The 21,024-nt window shown below is 46.3% G+C and overlaps 1 protein-coding gene across 5 annotated transcripts in view; it reads right to left on the reverse strand.

Moving 5' to 3' along the window:
* The window catches only part of CTPS2 (CTP synthase 2), a 275,422-nt gene that overhangs the window by 220,041 nt on the left and 34,357 nt on the right, over positions 1-21,024 (reverse strand). For all 5 annotated transcript variants that reach the window (XM_075335173.1, XM_075335172.1, XM_075335174.1 and 2 more), the window contains 2 exons: positions 19,159-19,329; positions 15,603-15,703 (listed from right to left, as the gene is read on the reverse strand). In XM_075335173.1, the coding sequence (XP_075191288.1) occupies positions 15,603-15,703; positions 19,159-19,329 (272 nt within the window). The remainder of the gene's footprint in view (positions 1-15,602; positions 15,704-19,158; positions 19,330-21,024) is intronic.

Consider the following 21,024-nt stretch of genomic DNA (forward strand, 5'->3'; position numbering starts at 1 on the left):
CATAGAGAACCTGTGGTCCCTCATAAAATGTGAGATCTACAGGGAGGGAAAACGGTACACCTCTCAGAACAGTGTCTCGGAGGCTGTGGTGGCTGCTGCACGCAATGTTGATCATAAACAGATCAAGCAACTGACAGAATCTATGGATGGTAGGCTGTTGAGTGTCATCATAAAGAAAGGTGGCTATATTGGTCACTAATTTTTTGGGTTTTGTTTTTGCATGTCAGAAATGTTTAGTTCTAAATTTTGTGCAGTTATATTGGTTTACCTGGTGAAAAAAGAGAATTTTGTTACTTACCGTAAATTCTTTTTCTTATAGTTCCGTATTGGGAGACCCATACCATGGGCGTTTAGCTTCTGCCTCCGGAGGACACACAAAGTACTACACTTAAAAGTGTAGCTCCTCCCTCTGAGCTTATACACCCCCTGGTAGCCAGTCCTAGCCAGTTTAGTGCAAAAGCTGAAGGAGAATAGCCACCCACAAGTAGAACCGAGTAAGAACCGGAACAACCGGAGACTCTGTCCACGACAACAGCCGGTGATAACACACGGAAGGCAACAGGGAGGGAGCTGGGTCTCCCAATACGGAACTATAAGAAAAATAATTTACGGTAAGTAACAAAATTCTCTTTTTCTTTATTGTTCCTTTGGGAGACCCATACCATGGGACGTTCCAAAGCTGTCCCTGGGTGGGAATAAACAGAAAAACTAAGAAGTAGGCGGAGCCTAACTTCACAAGTGGGTGACAGCCGCCTGAAGGATGCGTCTGCCCAAGCTCGCATCTGCCGAAGCATGAGCATGCACTTGGTAGTGCTTCGAAAAGGTATGCAGGCTAGTCCAAGTGGCAGCCTGACAGACTTGTTGAGCCGTAGCCTGGTGCCTAAAAGCCCAAGAGGCACCGACAGCTCTGGTCGAGTGTGCTTTGATCCCCGGCGGGGGAGGCACCTGAGTACTCTGGTAGGCGTCCGAAATGGTCGATCTAATCCAATGGGCCAAGGTCGGCTTAGAAGCAGAGAGACCCTTGCGCCGCCCTGTGGTTAGCACAAAAAGAGAGGTGCACCGCCTAAGCGCAGCGGTGCGAGACACAAATCCGGAGAGCACGCACCAGATCTAGAGTATGCAGCGCTTTCTCAAAGCGATGAACAGGGGCCGGACACAAGGAAGGCAAGGAAATATCCTGGTTAAGGTGGAAGGGAGAGACCACCTTAGGAAGAAAGTCCGGGGTCGGACGGAGAACTACCTTGTCTTGGTGAAAAACCAAAAAAGGTGACTTCGAGGAGAGCGCAGCCAAATCAGAGACTCTCCTGAGAGAAGTTATGGCAACTAGAAAGGCCACCTTTTGAGAAAGACGATACAAAGAAACCTCCCTAAGGGGCTCGAAAGGGGGTTTCTGCAATACCGTGAGGACCAAGTTAAGGTCCCAGGGATCCAAGGGCCGCCGATAAGGCGGAATGATGTGAGACGCACCTTGCATGAAGGTGCAGACTTGAGCCAGCCGGGCGAGACGCCGCTGGAACAGCACTGATAGAGCTGAGACTTGTCCCTTGAGAGAGTTGAGGGACAGTCCTAGCTGCAGACCGGACTGTAAAAAAGACAGAAGGGACGGCAACGAGAATGGCCAAGGAGAATGGCCGGAAGAGCGACACCAGGACAGGAAAATTTTCCAAGTCCTGTGATAGATCTTGACGGAGGAAGACTTACGGGCCCCAGTCATAGTGGAGATGACTTCAGGAGGAATACCAGAAGCCGTCAAAATCCAGGACTCAAGAGCCACGCCGTCAATTTGAGTGCCGCAGAATTCGGGCGGAAAAAACGGACCTTGCAAGAGCAGGTCTGGACGGTCCGGAAGATGCCACGGCATCTCCACGGACAGTTGGAGCAGGTCCGGATACCAAGCTCGCCTGGACCAGTCCGGTGCAATGAGGATGACTCGACGGCCCTCCATTCTGATCTTGCGCAGGACTCTGGGCAAGAGAGCTAGAGGGGGAAACATGTAGGACAGACGAAACTGGGACCAGTCTTGAACCAGAGCGTCCGCGGCGAAGACCTGAGGATCGTGGGAGCGAGCCACGTAAACCGGAACCTTGTTGTTGTGACGGGATGCCATTAGGTCCACGTCCGGAGTGCCCCACTTGCGGCAGATTGACTGAAACATTGCCGGGTGCAGGGACCACTCGCCACTGTCCACGGATTGACGGCTGAGATAATCTGCCTCCCAGTTTTCTACGCCAGGGATGTGGACTGCGGATATGGTGGACTTGGAGTCCTCCGCCCATTGAAGAATGCGTTGGACCTCCAACATTGCCAGGCGGCTGCGTGTCCCGCCTTGGTGATTGATGTAGGAAACCGCTGTCGCGTTGTCTGACTGGACTCGAATGTGCCTGCCCGCCAACAGGTGGTGAAAGGCTAGGAGAGCTAGAAGCACAGCTCTGGTTTCCAGCACATTGATTGAAAGGGCTGACTCGGACGGAGTCCAAGTGCCCTGTGCTCTGTGGTGGAGATGTACCGCTCCCCAGTCGGAAAGGCTGGCATCCGTGGTGAGAATCACCCAGGACGGAGTCAGGAAGGAGCGCCCTTGGGACAGGGAGAGGGGGTCGAAGCCACCACTGAAGAGAGCTCCTGGTCCGTGGCGACAGAGCCACTAACCTCTGTAAGGAGGAAGGCCGCTTGTCCCAACAGCGGAGAATGTCCAGCTGCAGAGGACGCAGATGGAACTGGGCAAAGGGAACCGCCTCCATGGAGGCCACCATTTGACCCAGCACCTGCATCAGGCGCCTGAGGGAATAACGGCGGGGCCGCAGGAGAGAGCGCACCGCTAGCCGGAGAGACTGCTGTTTGATTAAGGGCAACTTCACAAGTGCCGGCAAAGTCTCGAACTGCATCCCTAGGTACGTGAGACTCTGGGTCGGAGTCAGAGTGGATTTGGGAAGATTGACAATCCACCCGAATTGGGCTAGGGTGGCGAGAGTGAGCAAAACACTCTGCTGACAGTCTGCGCTGGATGTACCCTTGACCAGAAGGTCGTCCAGATAAGGAAGCACTGCTAACCCCTGGAGGTGCAGGACCGCAATCACTGCCGCCATGACCTTGGTGAATACCCGAGGGGCCGTGGCTAACCCGAAGGGGAGAGCCACGAATTGGAAATGATCCTCTCCTATCGCAAAACGTAACCAACGCTGATGTGACACTGCGATTGGCACATGTAGATAGGCATCTCTGATGTCGATGGACGCCAGGAACTCCCCTTGGGTCATAGAGGCAATGACTGATCGCAGAGATTCCATGCGAAAATGCCGCACCCGGACATGCTTGTTGAGAAGCTTGAGATCCAGGATGGGCTGGAAGGTACCGTCCTTTTTTGGAACTAGGAAGAGATTTGAGTAAAAACCTCTGAACCGTTCCTGAGCAGGAACTGGGACAATCACTCCGTTTGCCTGCAAGGACGCCACGGCCTGCGAGAAGGCGGCGGCCTTGGAGCAGGGGGGAGTTGAGAGAAAAAATCTGTTTGGAGGGCTGGAAGAGAATTCTATCCTGTAGCCGTGAGATATGATGTCTCTCACCCACTGATCGGAGACTTGCTTTAACCAAGCGTCGCCAAAGTGGGAGAGCCTGCCACCGACTAAGGACGTGGCTGGAGCGGGCCGAGAGTCATGAGGAAGCTGCCTTAGTGGCAGAACCTCCTGCGGTCTTCTGCTGACGCGCTTTTGGGCGCCAGTTGGATTTCTGATCCTTGGCTGAGTTAGCGGACGAGGCGGAAGGCTTAGAGGATGACCAGTTGAAGGAACGAAAGGAACGAAACCTCGATTGATTCCTACCCTGGGCGGGTTTCCTGGTCTTGGTTTGTGGCATGGAAGTACTCTTCCCGCCAGTAGCTTCTTTAATGATTTCATCCAGCTGTTCACCAAACAGCCTTGAACCAGCAAAAGGGATCTGAAGCCACAAAATCCTGCGGATAACAAGAGAATTAGCTGAAGCCACCGCAGTGCGGTGAGCAGCCTCTAGCATGGCAGACATGGCATAAGATGAAAAGGCTGAAGCCTGAGCAGTTAAGGTAACCATCTCAGGCATAGATTCCTTGGTGAGGGAATGCATCTCCTCTAGAGAAGCAGAGATGGCTTTGAGAGCCCACACTGCTGCAAAAGACGGGGAAAACGCGGCCCCCGCAGCTTCATACACAGATTTGGCCAGAAGGTCAATCTGACGGTCAGTGGAATCCTTAAGTGAGGTGCCGTCAGCCACCGACACAACGGTCCGGGCTGAGAGCCTAGACACCGGGGGGTCTACCTTTGGGGAATGAGACCACTCCTTGACCACCTCAGGTGGAAATGGAAACCGGTCTTCAGAACCACGCTTTGGGAAGCGCTTGTCAGGACAGGCCCTGGGCTTGGTCACAGTGGCCTGAAAACTGGAGTGGTTAAAGAACACACTCTTCACTCTCTTAGGCGAGGTAAACTGATGTTTTTCTGCCAAAGAGACTTGCTCCTCTGACACTGGCGGATTGAGATCCAGCACAGAATTAATAGAAGCAATCAAATCACTAAGATCTGAGTCACCCTCAGAGAAATCGATGGGATATCTTGAGAGTCAGCTCTTGAGACAGAACCGTGGGATGGGGAGGGGGAGGAAACCCTGCGCCTTCTCTTAGAAGGACGGGGTCTGGGATCAGATGATGAATCCTCCGTGAGCTCTGATGGACGGAGGTCAGAGGATAGGAGTCCTCTGTCAAGAGTATTAGAGGCACCCTGTGAGGGGGGCTGATGCATATTCATCAAAGTCCTGGACAAAAGTCCCATGGACTCAGCAAATGACTGGGATATGGACCTAGAAAAGGACTCTACCCAGGCCGGGGGTTCAATCATAGGTGCAGCAGCAGCCTGAGAGACCACTGGGGGTGAGACTCCAGGCTGTGGCACCGCCAAGTTGGAGCAACCATCACAGTGTGGATAAATGCTCGGCTCAGGCAGCAGGAGCGTACATGCAGTGCATGCAGAATAAAGCTTTGGAGCCTTGCTCCTTGTGTGAGATATGCTGCTGGTATACAGAGGTCCACAACCGGAGACCGGCTGTGGCTTACCAGACCGCTGAGCACGGTGTTCTGTGCCCTCCAGATCCCGAAGCCCGGTCCCCCAGTCGCAGCACCTCAGCAGAGATGCAGAATGGAGGATGTCCCAGAGCAGAGTGAACTCTGCCTGAGAAATGACTAGGGGCATTCCTATAAAAGAGCGGGAACTGGAGGGCTATAGAGACCTGCAGGGAAGGAGGGACGCCCCAGCAGTGGGGAGTGTCCCTCCCCTGTGTAGAACGGCCGCCGGGAGGAGCCGAACCTGTCCCTCTGCATGAGTGACATGCGAGGGCAGGAAAATGAAACTAGGCCTCCGGCGAAGCCGGGGCCTAAATTTAAGCGGCGAGGCCGACAAGCAGGCACCATCGGCGCGGATCTCAGGCAAAAGCTAGAGAAGCCGCCGGAAAAGTTAAAACAATCACATACAGCATACTCTCCCCTTACAATAAAGAACCGGGACCCCCAACATAAACGTCTCAGGTACTTAGCTGCTGAGACGCAGGGCCATGTCCCTGGGGATGAGTGCTCCGGTCCAACAGAATCCTCAAGGGGCTGTGGATGGAGACCGGACTCCTGCCAGGCATGGAGACCGTGCTGGCTCCCACTTCAAGCCAGAGCCCAGAAGGGATGGTGAAGGAGCGCGGCATGTAAGGCTGCAGCCTTGTAAATCAACCTTAACAACACCGCCGACACAGTGGGGTGAGAAGGGACATGCCGGGAGTCCAGACATGGACCCGCTTTTCTTCAAACTCTTTCCAAAAGTCAAACAAATCAGATGAGAATGCATGTGTGGATGTATGCCTCCTGACACAAAGCAATAAACTGGCTAGGACTGGCTACCAGGGGGTATATAAGCTCAGAGGGAGGAGCTACACTTTTAAGTGTAGTACTTTGTGTGTCCTCCGGAGGCAGAAGGTAAACACCCATGGTCTGGGTCTCCCAATGGAACGATAAAGAAATAAACAATTGAGATGGGAATATATTTGGTTTTTATTAAGTTGCCTAATAATTCTGCACAGTAATAGTTACCTGCACAAACAGATATCCTCCTAAAATAGCCAAATCTAAAAAAAAAAAACACTCCAACTTCCAAAAATATTAAACTTTGATATTTATGAGTCTTTGGGTTGATTGAGAACATAGTTGTTGATCAATAATAAAAAAAATCCTCTAAAATATAACTTGCCAAATAATTCTGCACACAGTGTATATGTGACCGGTGAGATTATTATGAAGATTATCTGATTATTAAGACAACATAAAAATGGCTGCAAATCTACAAACTAGAAATCCATTATAATCACAGTGAAGAAACATGATCTCAAAAGCAAAACGATTACTCAGAATTTCAGGATATCCTACATAAGTAAGGGCAATGGAAGAGTTTCAATGACCAGCCCAAAAAAATGATTGTTGAGAACAGAAAGCAGCAGGGGAACACCACCATGTATTTATAGATCAAATAGTATATCAATAGGCAGAAAGAAGAAAACCTCAGACTAGACGAAACCTGAAATATTTCTATATTTTCTATTATTATTTATCTTATTATTAAAGTTAATTATTATAACTGTAATAATAATAATTAAATTATGAAAATATTAAACCTGCACGTAGCTTGCTAAAATATTTATTTTCATTACTATTGTATTTATACGAGTTTCAGTGCATGACCATGGCAAGCATTGTAAGGTTTAGTTTAGCGCCCGGCAAGGATTCTTAAGCGGGCTTTACACACTGCGATATCGGTACCGATATTGCTAGCGTGGGTACCCGCCCCCATCTGTTGTGCGACACGGGCAAATTGCTGCCTGTGCCGCACAACATCGCCCAGACCCGTCACACGGACTTACCTGCCCGGCGACGTCGCTGTGACCGGCGAACCGCCTCCTTTCTAAAGGGGCGGTTCGTTCAGCGTCACAGCAACGTCACAGCAGCGTCACTGAACCACCGCCCAATAGAAGCGAGGGGCGGAGATGAGCGGGACGTAACATCCCGCCAACCTCCTTCCTTCCGCATAGGGGCCGGGAGGCAGGTAAGGAGAGCTTCCTCGTTCCTGCGGTGTCACACGTAGCGATGTGTGCTGCCGCAGGAATGAGGAACTACTTCGTTACTGCTGCAGTAATGATATATGAGAATGGACCCCCATGTCACTGATGAGCGATTTTGCACGTTTTTGCAACGATGCAAAATCGCTCATAGGTGTCACACGCAACGGCATCGCTAATGCGGCCAGATGTGCTTCACAAATTCCGTGACCCCAACGAGTTCGCATTAGCGATGTCGTAGCGTGTAAAGCCCCCTTAAGGTTTCGTTTAGCGGAGTGTGAAACATGCGATGTAGAGATAATGCCGCCGCTCACATTATTCCTACTAGTCCCTCGGGTCCGGTGGTGTATTGTGGCAGAGGGGGATGAACAAGTAAACAGGAGAGGCCATTACAGTTAACAAAAGAAAGTCTTTTACTAAGGTAGATGTTGAAAAGACATAACAGATAACTAGTATCAGACCTGATGGTATTCAGATACTACTTTTTATATATAAAACCATATACTTTATTATAACAACTGCACAAACATACAAAAATTGTTAAAAATCAGGGAGGAAAAGAAGGATTGTTGACCCTATTTCTTTTCCTACCTTACAACAGGGGTCGGCGTCCTAATAAGAAAGACGCCCCTGTTCCGCGACGACTGACCCTAGGTAATCCCTCCCTACGTATTCAAGGTGTACTCCCCTCAGGAATGAAACACCCCAACAATAGTAACACCACAGTGAGGAAAAAAGGGGGGTGCTCAGTCAGTAATGGCTAATTTGTCTGTATCACCAATATAACCACTGAGGGTTAGGGGTTTAGGGTCAGAAGCTGTCATTTACGTCTGTGTGCTCAGTATTAGATATAGAGAGTTAGATATTAATAATTCGCTATTCAAGAAATGCCCAAAATTATTTCTAGCCGTATCAAAGACTGCCCGACGCGTTTCGCCCTTTAAACAGTTGAGGGCTCATCAGGGGCTTTGTAACTGGGTCTTGAAAATTTTTCTCCTTGGCAGTTCAGTGCTAGTGGGCTCCTTTTTTCATCACTTTAAAAGATGGTTGTGATGTGTGGGAGTATTGACTCACTGGAGTTATGTCCCAAAATATGTAGGTTAAGAACATGTCCTCCTATGTGGATGCTTGTTAACAAGCATCCACATAGGAGGACATGTTCTTAACCTACATATTTTGGGAAATAACTGGTGTTACTATTGTTGGGGTGTTTCATTCCTGAGGGGAGTACACCTTGAATACGTAGGGAGGGATTACCTAGGGTCAGTCGTCGCGGAACAGGGGCGTCTTTCTTATTAGGACGCCGACCCCTGTTGTAAGGTAGGAAAAGAAATAGGGTCAACAATCCTTCTTTTCCTCCCTGATTTTTAACAATTTTTGTATGTTTGTGCAGTTGTTATAATAAAGTATATGGTTTTATATATAAAAAGTAGTATATATATTTGGTTGAAAACAATATCTACTTTTAGTTATTGATATTGGTATACAACTGATGGTATTCAGATTAAGATCTGACATGTAGTTTTCACATAGATGGTTAAACATGAAAACAGTTGACACTTCTTCTTTAATATGATCTCACAGTCAAATGAATCCCTTTTAGCAGGATCCTTCCTTACTATTCCCTACGCTCTGGCTGCAGCACCTGCCTGTACAGATGCTCCCCTAAGGCAGGATATAGACTTCCTTCTCTAAAGCTTCCTCACTAGGTTGGCCCCTCACTATGGACCACTATATCTGGGCCACCTTGTCCAACCCACAGCAGATTCAGAACTACCAATTCTACGCCACCATTGCTCCCAACTATTTGGGCCTCTCCCAGCTTCCCAATAAGCTGTACTCACTTCCAGTATAATGATTCTGCCCCTCTTTCTGGACTCTTGTTCTGGTATAATTTGCTTTTTGTCTGGCTCATGTTCACTGGGCTGTAACGACAGACACTCTGAGGACTAGTCCTCCTCATCCCCTTAGTTAGCTGAAGCTCCTCCCTGAGTCTCCCACTAGTTGATAACACCTTCCTTAACAAAAACTCCCGCAGCTAGCAATAGTTTTCACAGTACACGTGTAAATCAATGCATCAACATAACACATTACTATTATTATATGATCTGCAGTGGTTGCTAAACATTGATCCACTCTTGTAGGATCACGCTCAGTTGCTGTACTGCTCCTTAGTACACAGCCATACAGACCCCATGAATTGCCATACATAATCAATTGGGCTTGGGCTTTCTGTTGGATTCATATGGGATATTATAGGAAAAGGCATTATCACAGGGTATGATGGGATCACTAGGAACAGGGAGAGCCTAAACTGGCCTTCAGGCTAGGGGAACCCTAGGTGACCCTGATCGCAAAGGTACGTCTGAAGGTGAAGATGTTTGGGCCACCTTCTTAACCCTAGCTCATGAACAACCCTGGTCAAGTGGCCCTCCTCCCTCGAACCAGGAGAGGGACAGGAGTGGGAAATCCAACACCAGTAAATAAAAACAAAACTCAAACTCACAGCACTTACTCACAGAGGAATAGACAATACGTGCTAAAGATAGGGAAGAAATAATCAGACACCAAGAGTATTTCCACAACAAACCAAACAGCACACAGACGTTCACCAGCAACTGGATAACAAACACAAGGACCGGGGAAACATAAAGCTATCATCGGCATAGGAGACCAGGCTCCACCATCTTAAAAAGGGTGGAGGCGACTGTGATAGGTCTCCTGCAACATGTGACTTAAGCAGTAATCCACGGGATAGCAGAAATTAACTCCTACAAGCCCGATTACTAACACAGCTGGTCGATGCCCAAGCCTGTCTGTGCAACTCAAAAGCAGCATCGTGTGGAGTGTCTGACTTTGCTGTATGAACAGCGTCAGATGTAGTCATGACACTCGGTGAGTTTGTGACAGGCATAAGCTCCTCCTTAGCATATTTGAATAAAAAATATTTCTGGCAAACACAGCAAAAGATTTGGATACTAAAGCTATGATTTTTTTTTACTCAACTATAAGATACTGTGCTTGGTTTGAACAGTCACTTTATTTTCATTCTCCATTTAAAATCTCTTAGGACCAGGTGACAAGTTTTTTGGTTTTGTGTATTAAACATAAAAAATGTAACAGCTAGCACTTTATTTTTTCCTCGACATAGCCCTTTTCAGAGCTAGGTTTTGTTTCTTCTTTGAATGAATGACACCATTCATTTTACCACATAATGTGCTGAAAAATGTTGAACAAAAAGTCCACATGTAGTGAAATGGTAAAAAAAAAATGTAATTCCACCATTGTTTCTTTGGCTGGTATGTGGGGTTTGTTTTTATGGTGTTCACGGAGTGGTACAAATGACCTAGAAGCATAATGCTCAAGGTGAGAACGATAACCGCAATACCAGACTTATAATGTTTATTTTTATATTTTAGAAGTTATAAAAATGAGAACTTTGTAAAAAATAAAATTGGTTTGTGTCACTATTTTCTGCCATTTTTAATTGTATTTTTTTTATTCTTTTGCTGATGGAGCCACATAGGGGCCTTTTCTTTGCAGGTTGAGCTGTAGCTTATTGATACCATATTGAGGAACATAGGACGTTTTTATTGTTTTTGTTGCACTTTTGGTATGTCCAAGGTTGAGTCCCTCCTTTTGGCCTAAGCCACACAGCGAGAAAATCGGTGCAAGTGGAGTGCGATAAAACATTGCATTCCACTCGGACCAATTCTAGCCTGTGTGTCAGCGCACATGAGCGATTATTTTCTCAGCTCTAATTGGACCGAGAAAACAGTCGCAGCATGCTACGATTGTAATGCAAGACTCTTTTCTCTCACACCCATTCAAGTGAATGGGGCAAGAGAAAAATCGCACTGCACTTGCGGTACACCGGTGTAAAACGCGTGCAGAGCGAGAATCGCAATAGCCGGCTACGGAGGAGAGAGGGAGATAAATCCCTCCCTCCCCTCCTCAGTGCCGGATCGCCCCCCCGCAGCTGAGGTCTTCTCGCACAGTCGGACCTCAGACGCAGGGATACTAGCATGACACTCGGCTCCTGCTGTGCTGCCAGCGTGAGCCGAGTGTCATGCGAGCATCGCACTAGTGCCCCATGTGGCCCCGGCCTAAGATGCAGGCTCACACTCTGAGCCTGCACCTTTTCCTGCACATGTTGGCTGATCTGATCAGTTGACATGTTCCTCTAACAGTGCACATGATCTTTCCCTACACCTTCGAATTACAGTACTTTGCTCAGCCCTCAGCAGGGCAGATCAATGCGCGCATGCGCAGGAGAGAAATGGAGGCCTCTGTGTGGATGATGTAGGATGCATCATCCACATGGAGTTGGGAAGGAAGACGGTGATGGACCGAAGAGAGGAGGCGCCAAACCGAGACCAGCGATGCCCACGAACCAGACCGCCCCCAGGTGAGTATAATAAACGTGATTTTATGTTATACAGCGCGGCCTGGGCTCTTATATACAGAATTCTGGAATGCTGTATATAAGACCCCACTGGTGGTGGCCACAGCTTATCAGGGAAAATCCTGGTTACAGGTTCCCTTTAAAAGGTTAAACTTTTGAGATTACAGCTAGCCTCAAATTTCACCAGTTACTCTCGGGCGTTGGTTTTCACACATAGTCGTCACCCGCACTTTGTGAGGAAAGCTCAGATGTATGTAGAGCGGATGTTGCTAAAAGTTAAGGGGATTGTAAAGGACAAGAAAAAGATTACCACATTCTTCAAAAACGGCGCCACACCTGCCCACAGGCTGTGCATGGTACTGCGGCTCATCCCCATCTATTTCAATAGAGTTAAGCTGTGATACCAGACATTACACATATTCAGGTATTTATTTTCATATCTGTTTTTTCAGTGGGGACACTATGGCTGTAACTACTAAGGGGACTCGTTCTGCATCACAATATTATTGGGGGCACTCACCCATAACTAATTGGCACTAATAAGGGGGCAACCCTCTAGCACTACTAAGTAAAGGATCCCGGCTGCCACTCTTTAGGGTGATGAGCACTGTGTATACTTTATTCATACAGCCCCCATTCACCAATATCATTTGGTTTTGTTATAAACTTGAAAATCCCAAAAAGTCACCTTGAAAGGGACACAAATCCTGCACCACCCATTATTACACTACATTTATGGGCTGGCTACAGCTTTTATAATGTTCTTATTTATTTTCATTTTAAAATCTATGAGAGTTTGAGTCAAGATTAGCAAATATGGATCTGTAGATAGAAAAAACTTACTATTTGCTCCCGTGTTTTCACATTTCTCATTTTAAATATAACGTTATCTATGCAAGGCGGTGAGCACTGATCCATATTAAATTTTGGTGATATACGACTCGCCACTTCACTTTTAAGAGTATGATTAAGATATACGGCGTTAGGAAGCAGCAGCCACAATGAGGATAGCTCCAAAAACATGATCCATTCTAAAGACAACAGTGCCCTCTAGTGGTTACTGTGGGCACATCATGAAGAATGGCAACATCTGCCTCTTACGAATATAATAATGTAAAGGCAACACTACACAGTGGGTACGGAAAGTATTCAGACCCCTTTAAATTTTTCACTCTTTGTTTCATTGCAGCCTTTTGGTAAATTCACAAATGTTCATTTTTTTTTCTCATTAATGTACACTCTGCACCCCATCTTAACAGAAAAAAAACAAAAATGTAGAAATTTTTGAAAACGTATTAAACAAGAAAAAGACCCATTGCTCAGACACTCATATTTAAGTCACATGCTGTCCATTTCCTTGTGATCCTCCTTGAGATGGTTCTACTCCTTCATTGACGTCCAGGTGTTTAATTAAACTGATAGGACTTGATTTGGAAATTCGCACACCTGTCTGTATAAGACCTCACAGCTGCCCAAGGAGCTCACCGACAAAACTGTGGCAAGGCACAGATCTGGCCAAGGTTACAAAAGAATTTCTGCAGTACTCAAGGTTCCTAAGAGCACAGTGGCCTCCATAATTCTTAAATGAAAGACGTTTGGGACCACCAGAACTCTTCCTAGACCTGGCTGTCCACCCAAACTGAGCAATCACGGGAGAAGAGCATTGGCAAGAGAGGTAAAGAAGAACCCCAAGATCACTGTGGCTGAGCTCCAGATATGCAGGAGGGAGATGGGACAAAGTTCAATAAAGTCAACTATAACTGCAGAACTCCGCTAGTCAAGCCTTTATGGCAGAGTGGCCCGACGGAAGCCCCTCCTCAGTGCAAGACATATGAAAGCTTGTATAGAGTTTGCAAAAAAACACATGACTATGAGAAATAAGATTCTCTGGTCTGATGAGATGAAGATAGAACTTTTTGGTGATAATTCTAAGCGGTATGTGTGGAGAAAACCAGGCACTGCCCAATGCAATCCCAACAGTGAAACATGGTGGTGGCCGCATCATGGCTATGGGGGTGTTTTTCGGCTACAGGGACAGGACGACTGGTTGCAATTGAAGGAAAGATGAATGTGGCAAAGTACAGAGATATCCTGGAGGAAAACCTCTTCCAGAGTGCTCTGGACCTCAGAGTTGGCCGAAGGTTCACCTTCCAACAAGACAATGACCCTAAGTACACAGCTCAAATAACAAAGGATTGGCTTCAGAACAGCTCTGTGACCATTCTTGACTGGCCCAGCCAGAGCCCTGACCTAAACCCAATTGAGCATCCCTAGAGAGACCTGAAAATGGCTGTCCACCAACATTCACCATCAAACCTGACGGAACTGGAGAGGATCTGCAAGGAAGAATGGCAGAGGATCCTCTAATCCAGGTGTGAAAAACTTGTTGCATCATTCCCAAGAAGATTCATGGCTGTACTAATTTAAAAGGGTGCTTCTACTCAATACTGAGCAAAGGGTCTGAATACTTATGAACATGTGATAGTTCAGTTTTTCTTGTTTAATAAATTTGCAAAAATTTCTACATTTCTGTTTTTGTTCTGACAAGATGGGGTGCAGAGTGTACATAATGAAAAAAAAATGAACTTTTTTGAATTTACCAAATGGCTGCAATGAAACAAAGAGTGAAAAATGTAAAGGGGTCTGAATACTTTCCGTACCCACTGTATATATAAGACAACTAAGCAGAGCTGAAGTAAAGTAAAATGGCATGAGTGTGTCCTGCTCTGGGGAGACCTCTGGCAGTCTTGGACAAGATGGTCACAATGCCTTTGTCACACGGAGTTTTGCACAAACTTCGCAAACTGTCATTGTTGCGTTGGGCGCTCTTTCAGATTGCAGATTCTGACACTCCACCCGATGGTTTCTCTTATGTATGGTATTAACACAGGCAGACTCGGGCATCATTCTGCTGTGCGCTGATTCATAGGCAGGCTAACAAGAGTTAAATTCTGCTGGTCTGCTTACTTCTTTGGTCACATGTTGTGGGGAGGCGTATCACATCAACTCCCCTCCTATTTATGCTGGTTGAAATCTTCCATCAATGCCAGCTATAGTTTATTATATATTATATATATTGGTCTGTGAGGTGTGGTGTCCCAGACTTACTAGCAAAAGTTGTGCTCATTGCTTGGTGCGGTTGAGTAGTTTCCCCTGTTGTTTTGTAGCTTCCATGCTGCTCTTGTTTTCCTACTGAATCCTTTATTGTCTTTAACTTTGTGTGTACGGGCTGTGTTACAGAGTTTTGGTTTTCTTCTGTTTGTCTTTATCGGTGGGTTTCATCACACTCCTGCCCTATCCTTGTCTCAGGTGAGGGGGAATCAGTTGAGGACTGGTCAGGAGCAGGACCAGGAAGGAGACTCAAGCCTCTCCACTATCAGGAGTAGGGCCCCCTAGCTTGAGGAACAGTTTAGGAGTCTCTTTTCCCCGCTATCCCATAGTTATTATGACAAGCTTATTATGTGCAGGTCTACAACTTGCATCTGAGTAAATCTACTTTCTTTTAGTGTTGTAGGGGTTATGGGCTTTTCTTATCTTGCTGTTCTTTGTAGCCTTAATCTCAGGTGCAGCTCTTTTGAAACCACTCCCCTTTCCTATAAAAAGTCACAAAGAAGCTAAGGAGTTGTGACTATTGTAGCTGTGGTGTTTAACGGCATTGGAGGGGCTTGGAGTGCTTACCTTTTTGTGTCTATGTTCCCTCTATCTGTCTCCCTTACCTTTGTTGTATTATTGCAGCGGTGAGACTAGTCTTCTCGATGGCGTTCTCACTAGTCAGAGTAAGTTCAGGACAAGAAAGGGCTTAGGCACGTCACGACGACGGGGGTGAAGGAACAATATAGGGATATTGGAGAGCGTAGGGTACAGACTTAGCAGAGTTGCAGGAAGTGTCTCCTTGCTCTCTCCCTATCGAAAGGTCCTTCGTTCTATACCATTCCTGTTGTTACCCTTGCGTTGCTCTGCACACTGAGCATCTGTACGCTCTGGCATGACATAAAGTGACTGAAATATGTAATGAGTAGTAAGTTATGTGTCAGGAAACAGCGGCTGAAGGGAAAGGTGAAAGAGATTACATGTTATGTGCACTTACCTCAATGACACATATCTGGGGCTCCTGATGGTCCTTGTCCACTGGAACCTTTGCTTGATTCATCACCCATTCCTGAATGGCATCAGTTATATGCGGGACCACTAAAAACAGAATCACAACAGAATAATGAAAATGTTCCCGAAGACAACGCTTTATTAACTCCATAGTGATTAAGTTAGTGTTTGAATTATTAAATGATCACACAGACAAGTTTTTAAGGTATTCAATAACATTGTTCGTAGTGCTGTCCAGCCAGCGCTCAGACCAAGATTACCGTCAAGTGAACATACTCTTAACTTGTTACATTGGTGTGCATGGTGTGAGGCTCTCCGTAGCTCAGTAACCCGGGGTTGTCATGGTGAGGACGCAGAGTTACCCCAGCAGCAATCAGGTCCGTGTGATCGCATTACAGGGACCCGATTACCAGGGAGAGGTAAGTGATTCCTTTCCTTGCCTCCTGAATGCTACAATCGCATTGATTGTAGCATTTAGGGGGTTAAACTGCTGGGAACGGCGCTGGCACCGCTCCGGGCAGTGAGAGCCAGGAAACCAGCCGGAAACCTGGTGGCAATTGTGGGGGTACAGAGACTGAACCCCTGCGATCGCCATGACTAAAAGAAAAGCACAAAAAGAATCAGGAAAAAATGAACAAACGCAATAAAAATGAAAAGAAGCACATAAAAAGCAACGTGGCCACATAGCCTAAAATATCCAGGGGTAGGAACCAGGAACTGGTGGCAGGAAAACCATAAAGACAACAGTATCGGTATCTGTATCAAGTCATAACATCTTTCTGTAAGTCAAATATAGGGACATAAATAAAGACCTGACTCCCAGATTCCTAGCATCACAAGGATCCGGTGATGATACATAGATGTCGGTCAATACAGTCATCTTCAATGACCAAAATTACCATTAACTTTGCTTCACTTGTTCTAAAGATGGACAGAACCGACCATGACTTCCAATATTAACAGGTTAAAAGCATAGCATGTACCGAAGAGTAAAGACTGAATCCTGGATGAGCAGGATGATTCAGCTATTGTGAATATTGGAGTACAGAAGAAAAAAATCAAGAATATCTGGAGCTTTCTTTATGAAACAACTTGAATCTGGTTCTGATGCCTGCTATAGATATAAGTATTCCAACATGGTTAAAAGGGGAAATAAAACCTACTAGTTAATGTACAGACTAGTATCCCCTAGCTGCGCAGCCCCTAAAAGCTTCTCCTCAGGCTGGAATATCCTTAGCCGTAACACTAGAAACCCACAACTTGGACCTGTCTGTCTGAAAGGCTGTCAAGTTGTTCCGTGTACTTCATGAGGAACCAGAGAGAAGGTTGCTATGCACTATGAACCAAGAAAGGAAATGCATGTATAGATACGCAGGAACCCAAGGTGAGGAAACATAAAACACGTGCACAAGTGGAAAAGGGGAAATAGCAAATGCAAGACAGGGTAGTCTCCTAAAAATGTAACAGCAAACAGGAGAAATATGAAGCAAAGATAAATGAGAGCACATAGAGAAAATACAAAACTGGTATAACAGGCAAGAGTCTCTAGAAGCGAGGCTGGAACTCCTCCGCAGAATCCACAAAGGACTATAGCCAGCAGAGAAGGCTAGAAACAGGAGGGTATAAACAGCCCCACCAGAAACATGATAGGACAGAGAAAATGAGAAATGGAAAACACCTGATAATCACAAACCAAGAAGAGAGAAGCAAAAGTAAAAGACCAGCAGCATTTCCATAGGGACTGACCAGGTTGTGGTTCAGCATGGAAGGAAACTGACCACGCAGCCCAAAGTCACCGGATCGAGTCATGAACCCGAAACATGACAATGCCTTTGTATAGTGTAACATCAACACTGTCTACAGATGATGCTTCGGGGTGAGACGTCCACCACCTGTTTTTAACTGACAGGTCAGTCTTATGTCCATGACTCAGATCTCTCACTAGCCCCTTCAGTCACTGGGGCATGCAAGCATGCTAAGGTTCTCATGATGTGCCTAGACCCAGTATATCTGTGTGCGCATGCACCATCTGAGCAGACGAATGGCGCAGGAATGAGCAGCATTGAAGAACTGTCAGCATCAGGTCAGGGGAGGCAGGTCATTGAAACAAGAGTGAACCGTTAGGCAGACACAGGAGGCAGGCAGCGAGGGCAGAGAATAGGGATGGTGTACAGGAGACCTGCAAGTGCAATGACCCACTCCAAAGAATACATGGCTCATTTGCATACGATTTCCATGCTGGATTTCTCAGAAATGACAAAACTTATTTTTACAATCAAGCTATGGATTTAATCAACATGAACGTACATGTCATTAGTTTAAGGAATAAAATCCTTATGACAGGTTATCTTTAAGGGTCCATGGAAAGAGCATTGCCTGTCATTTACTGTGGTACACATAGAGGGAATATTACTCTCCGTGTGCTGCCTTAGGCTGGTTTCAGACGTCCGTTTTTAATCAGGTACCAGTCACACGCATGGTTATGGTCATACGTGTAACATCCATGTGACAGGTACCGGAGAAAACACGGGTCTGTGAAATAAAAAGATTTTTCATATTTACCTGCTTTCTCAGTCTCTGCTGCCTCTCGCTCCTGACCGCCGCTCATTATATTCATCGATTATTCACCGCACTCAGGAAGCCGGAGCATCGCGGGTACAGCACTGCCGAGGACAGTACCGCGGGGGCAGGTGAGTATTCTCAAAGCACAGTGACATCCAGGAGGTCAACGGAGTTTCCAATGAACTCTGATGACATCCTGATGACCCTCGCGACACCCGCGCTACAGCTTCACGGGTTCATCAGCGTTCACTGGGAACTGTGATGAGTCACCGATGCTGTCCCCGCGATGTTCTGGCTTCTAGGTTCTCAACACAAACACACACACACACTCACACACTCACACTCACACTCACACTCTGCTGTAAACTCACCCAGCGTTGCGGTCCCCGACACTGAAGTCCCTGGTGCTGTCCCCGCTTCCAGCTCCTCAGAGCACTGAATATTCAGTGAGTATACTGAGCGGTGATAATGAGCGGGAGGCAGCAGAGCCGGAGACAGCATCGCTGGAGAGAGGTAAATATAGAAAATATTTTTATTAAAAAGATCCATATTTTCTCCGGTATGTTTTACACTGATGTCGCACAGATAACATCAGTGTGCGATCCATGTGACATCCGTGCTGCCGGAGATGCCTGCGTGTGTGCGTGCGGGGTCATGAAAGGTCCCACGGTCCGTGTGCAAACATGGACGTGTGAGGCACATCATAGAATAACATGGGTACGTGTGACATCTGTGTTACAAAACGCATGTCACACGTACCTAAAACACGGACGTCTGAAAGCAGCCTTATGAGGTCTGGTAATGATCCGTAATCTCCAGTGTTGGCATTGCACCTATGTATGCATACAATGGAAGCCAAAGAAGCTATACAATAAAAGTATACAAACAATAAAACAATAATAGGAATACTGCTCTTGTCTGTTGTTTAATGTGTATCACTATTAGAGCATAACTCCTGGTTGTTATAAGGAATGACTGACCTTGCACGGTTTTCCCCAGGTAGTCTCCGCGTCGCTCTTTGGTAATCACGTGCTGATAAATCTTTCCTGTTGTGATGTTGTTGTCTTTATACAGACTGATATCCAAGAATCTCTCATAATTTCCCAAATCCAAGTCTACCTCCCCTCCATCATCCAGCACAAACACTTCGCCTGCAGATAAAATCAGATAAAAGTAAAAAAAATTAACCAGAGAATATAGGAATATAGGAATAACGAATGACATCTGAAATGTTATATTTTCTACAAGCAACATATTTTAGTCATTTCATTTGCCAAACCATTTAAACGGGAATCTGTCAGCAGGTTTTTGCTATGTAACATAGTAACTAAAAGGAGACAGCTGCAGTCTTTAGTGCTAAGATATCTTTAACAATGAATATGGGAATATAGACATGCATTACTGCTATGGAAAACATGTAAAAATTGAGATATTTAGCACACGAAAATGTCCAGTTTTATGTGAGCCCAACAGCCAACGCCAAGGCGACCTCTTATTGTTGGGTCCCTATCAAACTAATGCCTCTCTTTGGGTTAATAAAACCTACAATTTATGGGCCGACAGGAACCTGCAAATAGAGAATTAAAATAGCCTAAGGCTGAAGAGCAGGAGCGCTAAATCAGAAGGCATAACCCTGTAATTTAAGAAAAAGACTGATGGCAATTCCTAACTTTCGAATGTGAACAGGAGCAAATTGAGCATGAAATATGTCAGTAAAAAAGAGATAGTTGAACTCTGTTTTTGCTATGTAAGCTGACGCCACCATGCTGCAAGGGTTAACACAAAAACTCAGGGTTTTCTGTCTTGTTAGAGTCCTAACTGTTGTTTATTTGTTATGTTTGTTTAAGCAGCAGGACCCTTATCATTGCAGGACTAAAATGTCACAAACATGTCAGTTCAACACGCCCCCTGCTGTGATTGACACCAGATTGTACAATCTCTATAGAGAGCCTGATGTGGGTGGGGATGCTCTTTGCCTACATCATGTTGCTCTCATATGAGGTAGCAAAAACCTACCGACAGATTCCTTTTAAAGGGTTTGTCCAGATCTAAGAACTTATTTTTTATAAAATATTAGGAAATTGCACGTTAATTGAGGGTGTCCCATTGAAGACCCTCGTCTCATGGTCAGATTAGAAAGCTCTACAAAGAGGGTGTTTTTGTCCTGTATTATTATGTGTTATTATTGCACACAACCTGCAGATTTGAAGAGATATTGTCACCAATGAGTAATACTGTATTTTTCGGACTATAAGACGCACTTTTTTTCCCCAAATGTTGAGGGAAAGTGGGGGGTGCGTCTTATAGTCTGAATGTATGCTATGGGGAATGAGGGTGCTGTGGTGGAGAGGGTCATCGGCGGCACGAGCAGGCTGTAGCAGTGCCTACCCTGACCACGTGGGCCCACTCACTAGCCTCTTCATATGCATTGCATCCTCCCGCCCATCATCTCTCAGCCCTGAAGCTGGGGCTGAAAGGTGGGCGGGATGATGGGCGGGGGATGCGTGCATAATTAACAGCCGGCCCATGTGATCATCACTGGCAACTACAGCTTGGAGTGATCATGTGTGGCTATATTCACTGCCCCCCGCACATCATGATCAGTGAGGGGGGCACTGAATAAGTATACTCACCGGTCACCAATCCCTGCAGCATTGCGATGTCCTCCTGTCTGCCGGTCCGCTGATGTGTGTGTGGAGAGCGGTGCACACAGTGATGACATCATCGATGTGCGCACGGCTACACACAAGTCAGAGGCACTGCTGCTGGCACAGACAGGAAGACGAGCGATGCTGCGTGGAGCGTGGAAAGGTGAGTGTAAACATTTTTGGTTTTATGTGTGTCAC

This window comes from Anomaloglossus baeobatrachus, chromosome 2, assembly GCF_048569485.1.
Source record: "Anomaloglossus baeobatrachus isolate aAnoBae1 chromosome 2, aAnoBae1.hap1, whole genome shotgun sequence".
Lineage (NCBI taxonomy): Eukaryota > Metazoa > Chordata > Amphibia > Anura > Aromobatidae > Anomaloglossus > Anomaloglossus baeobatrachus.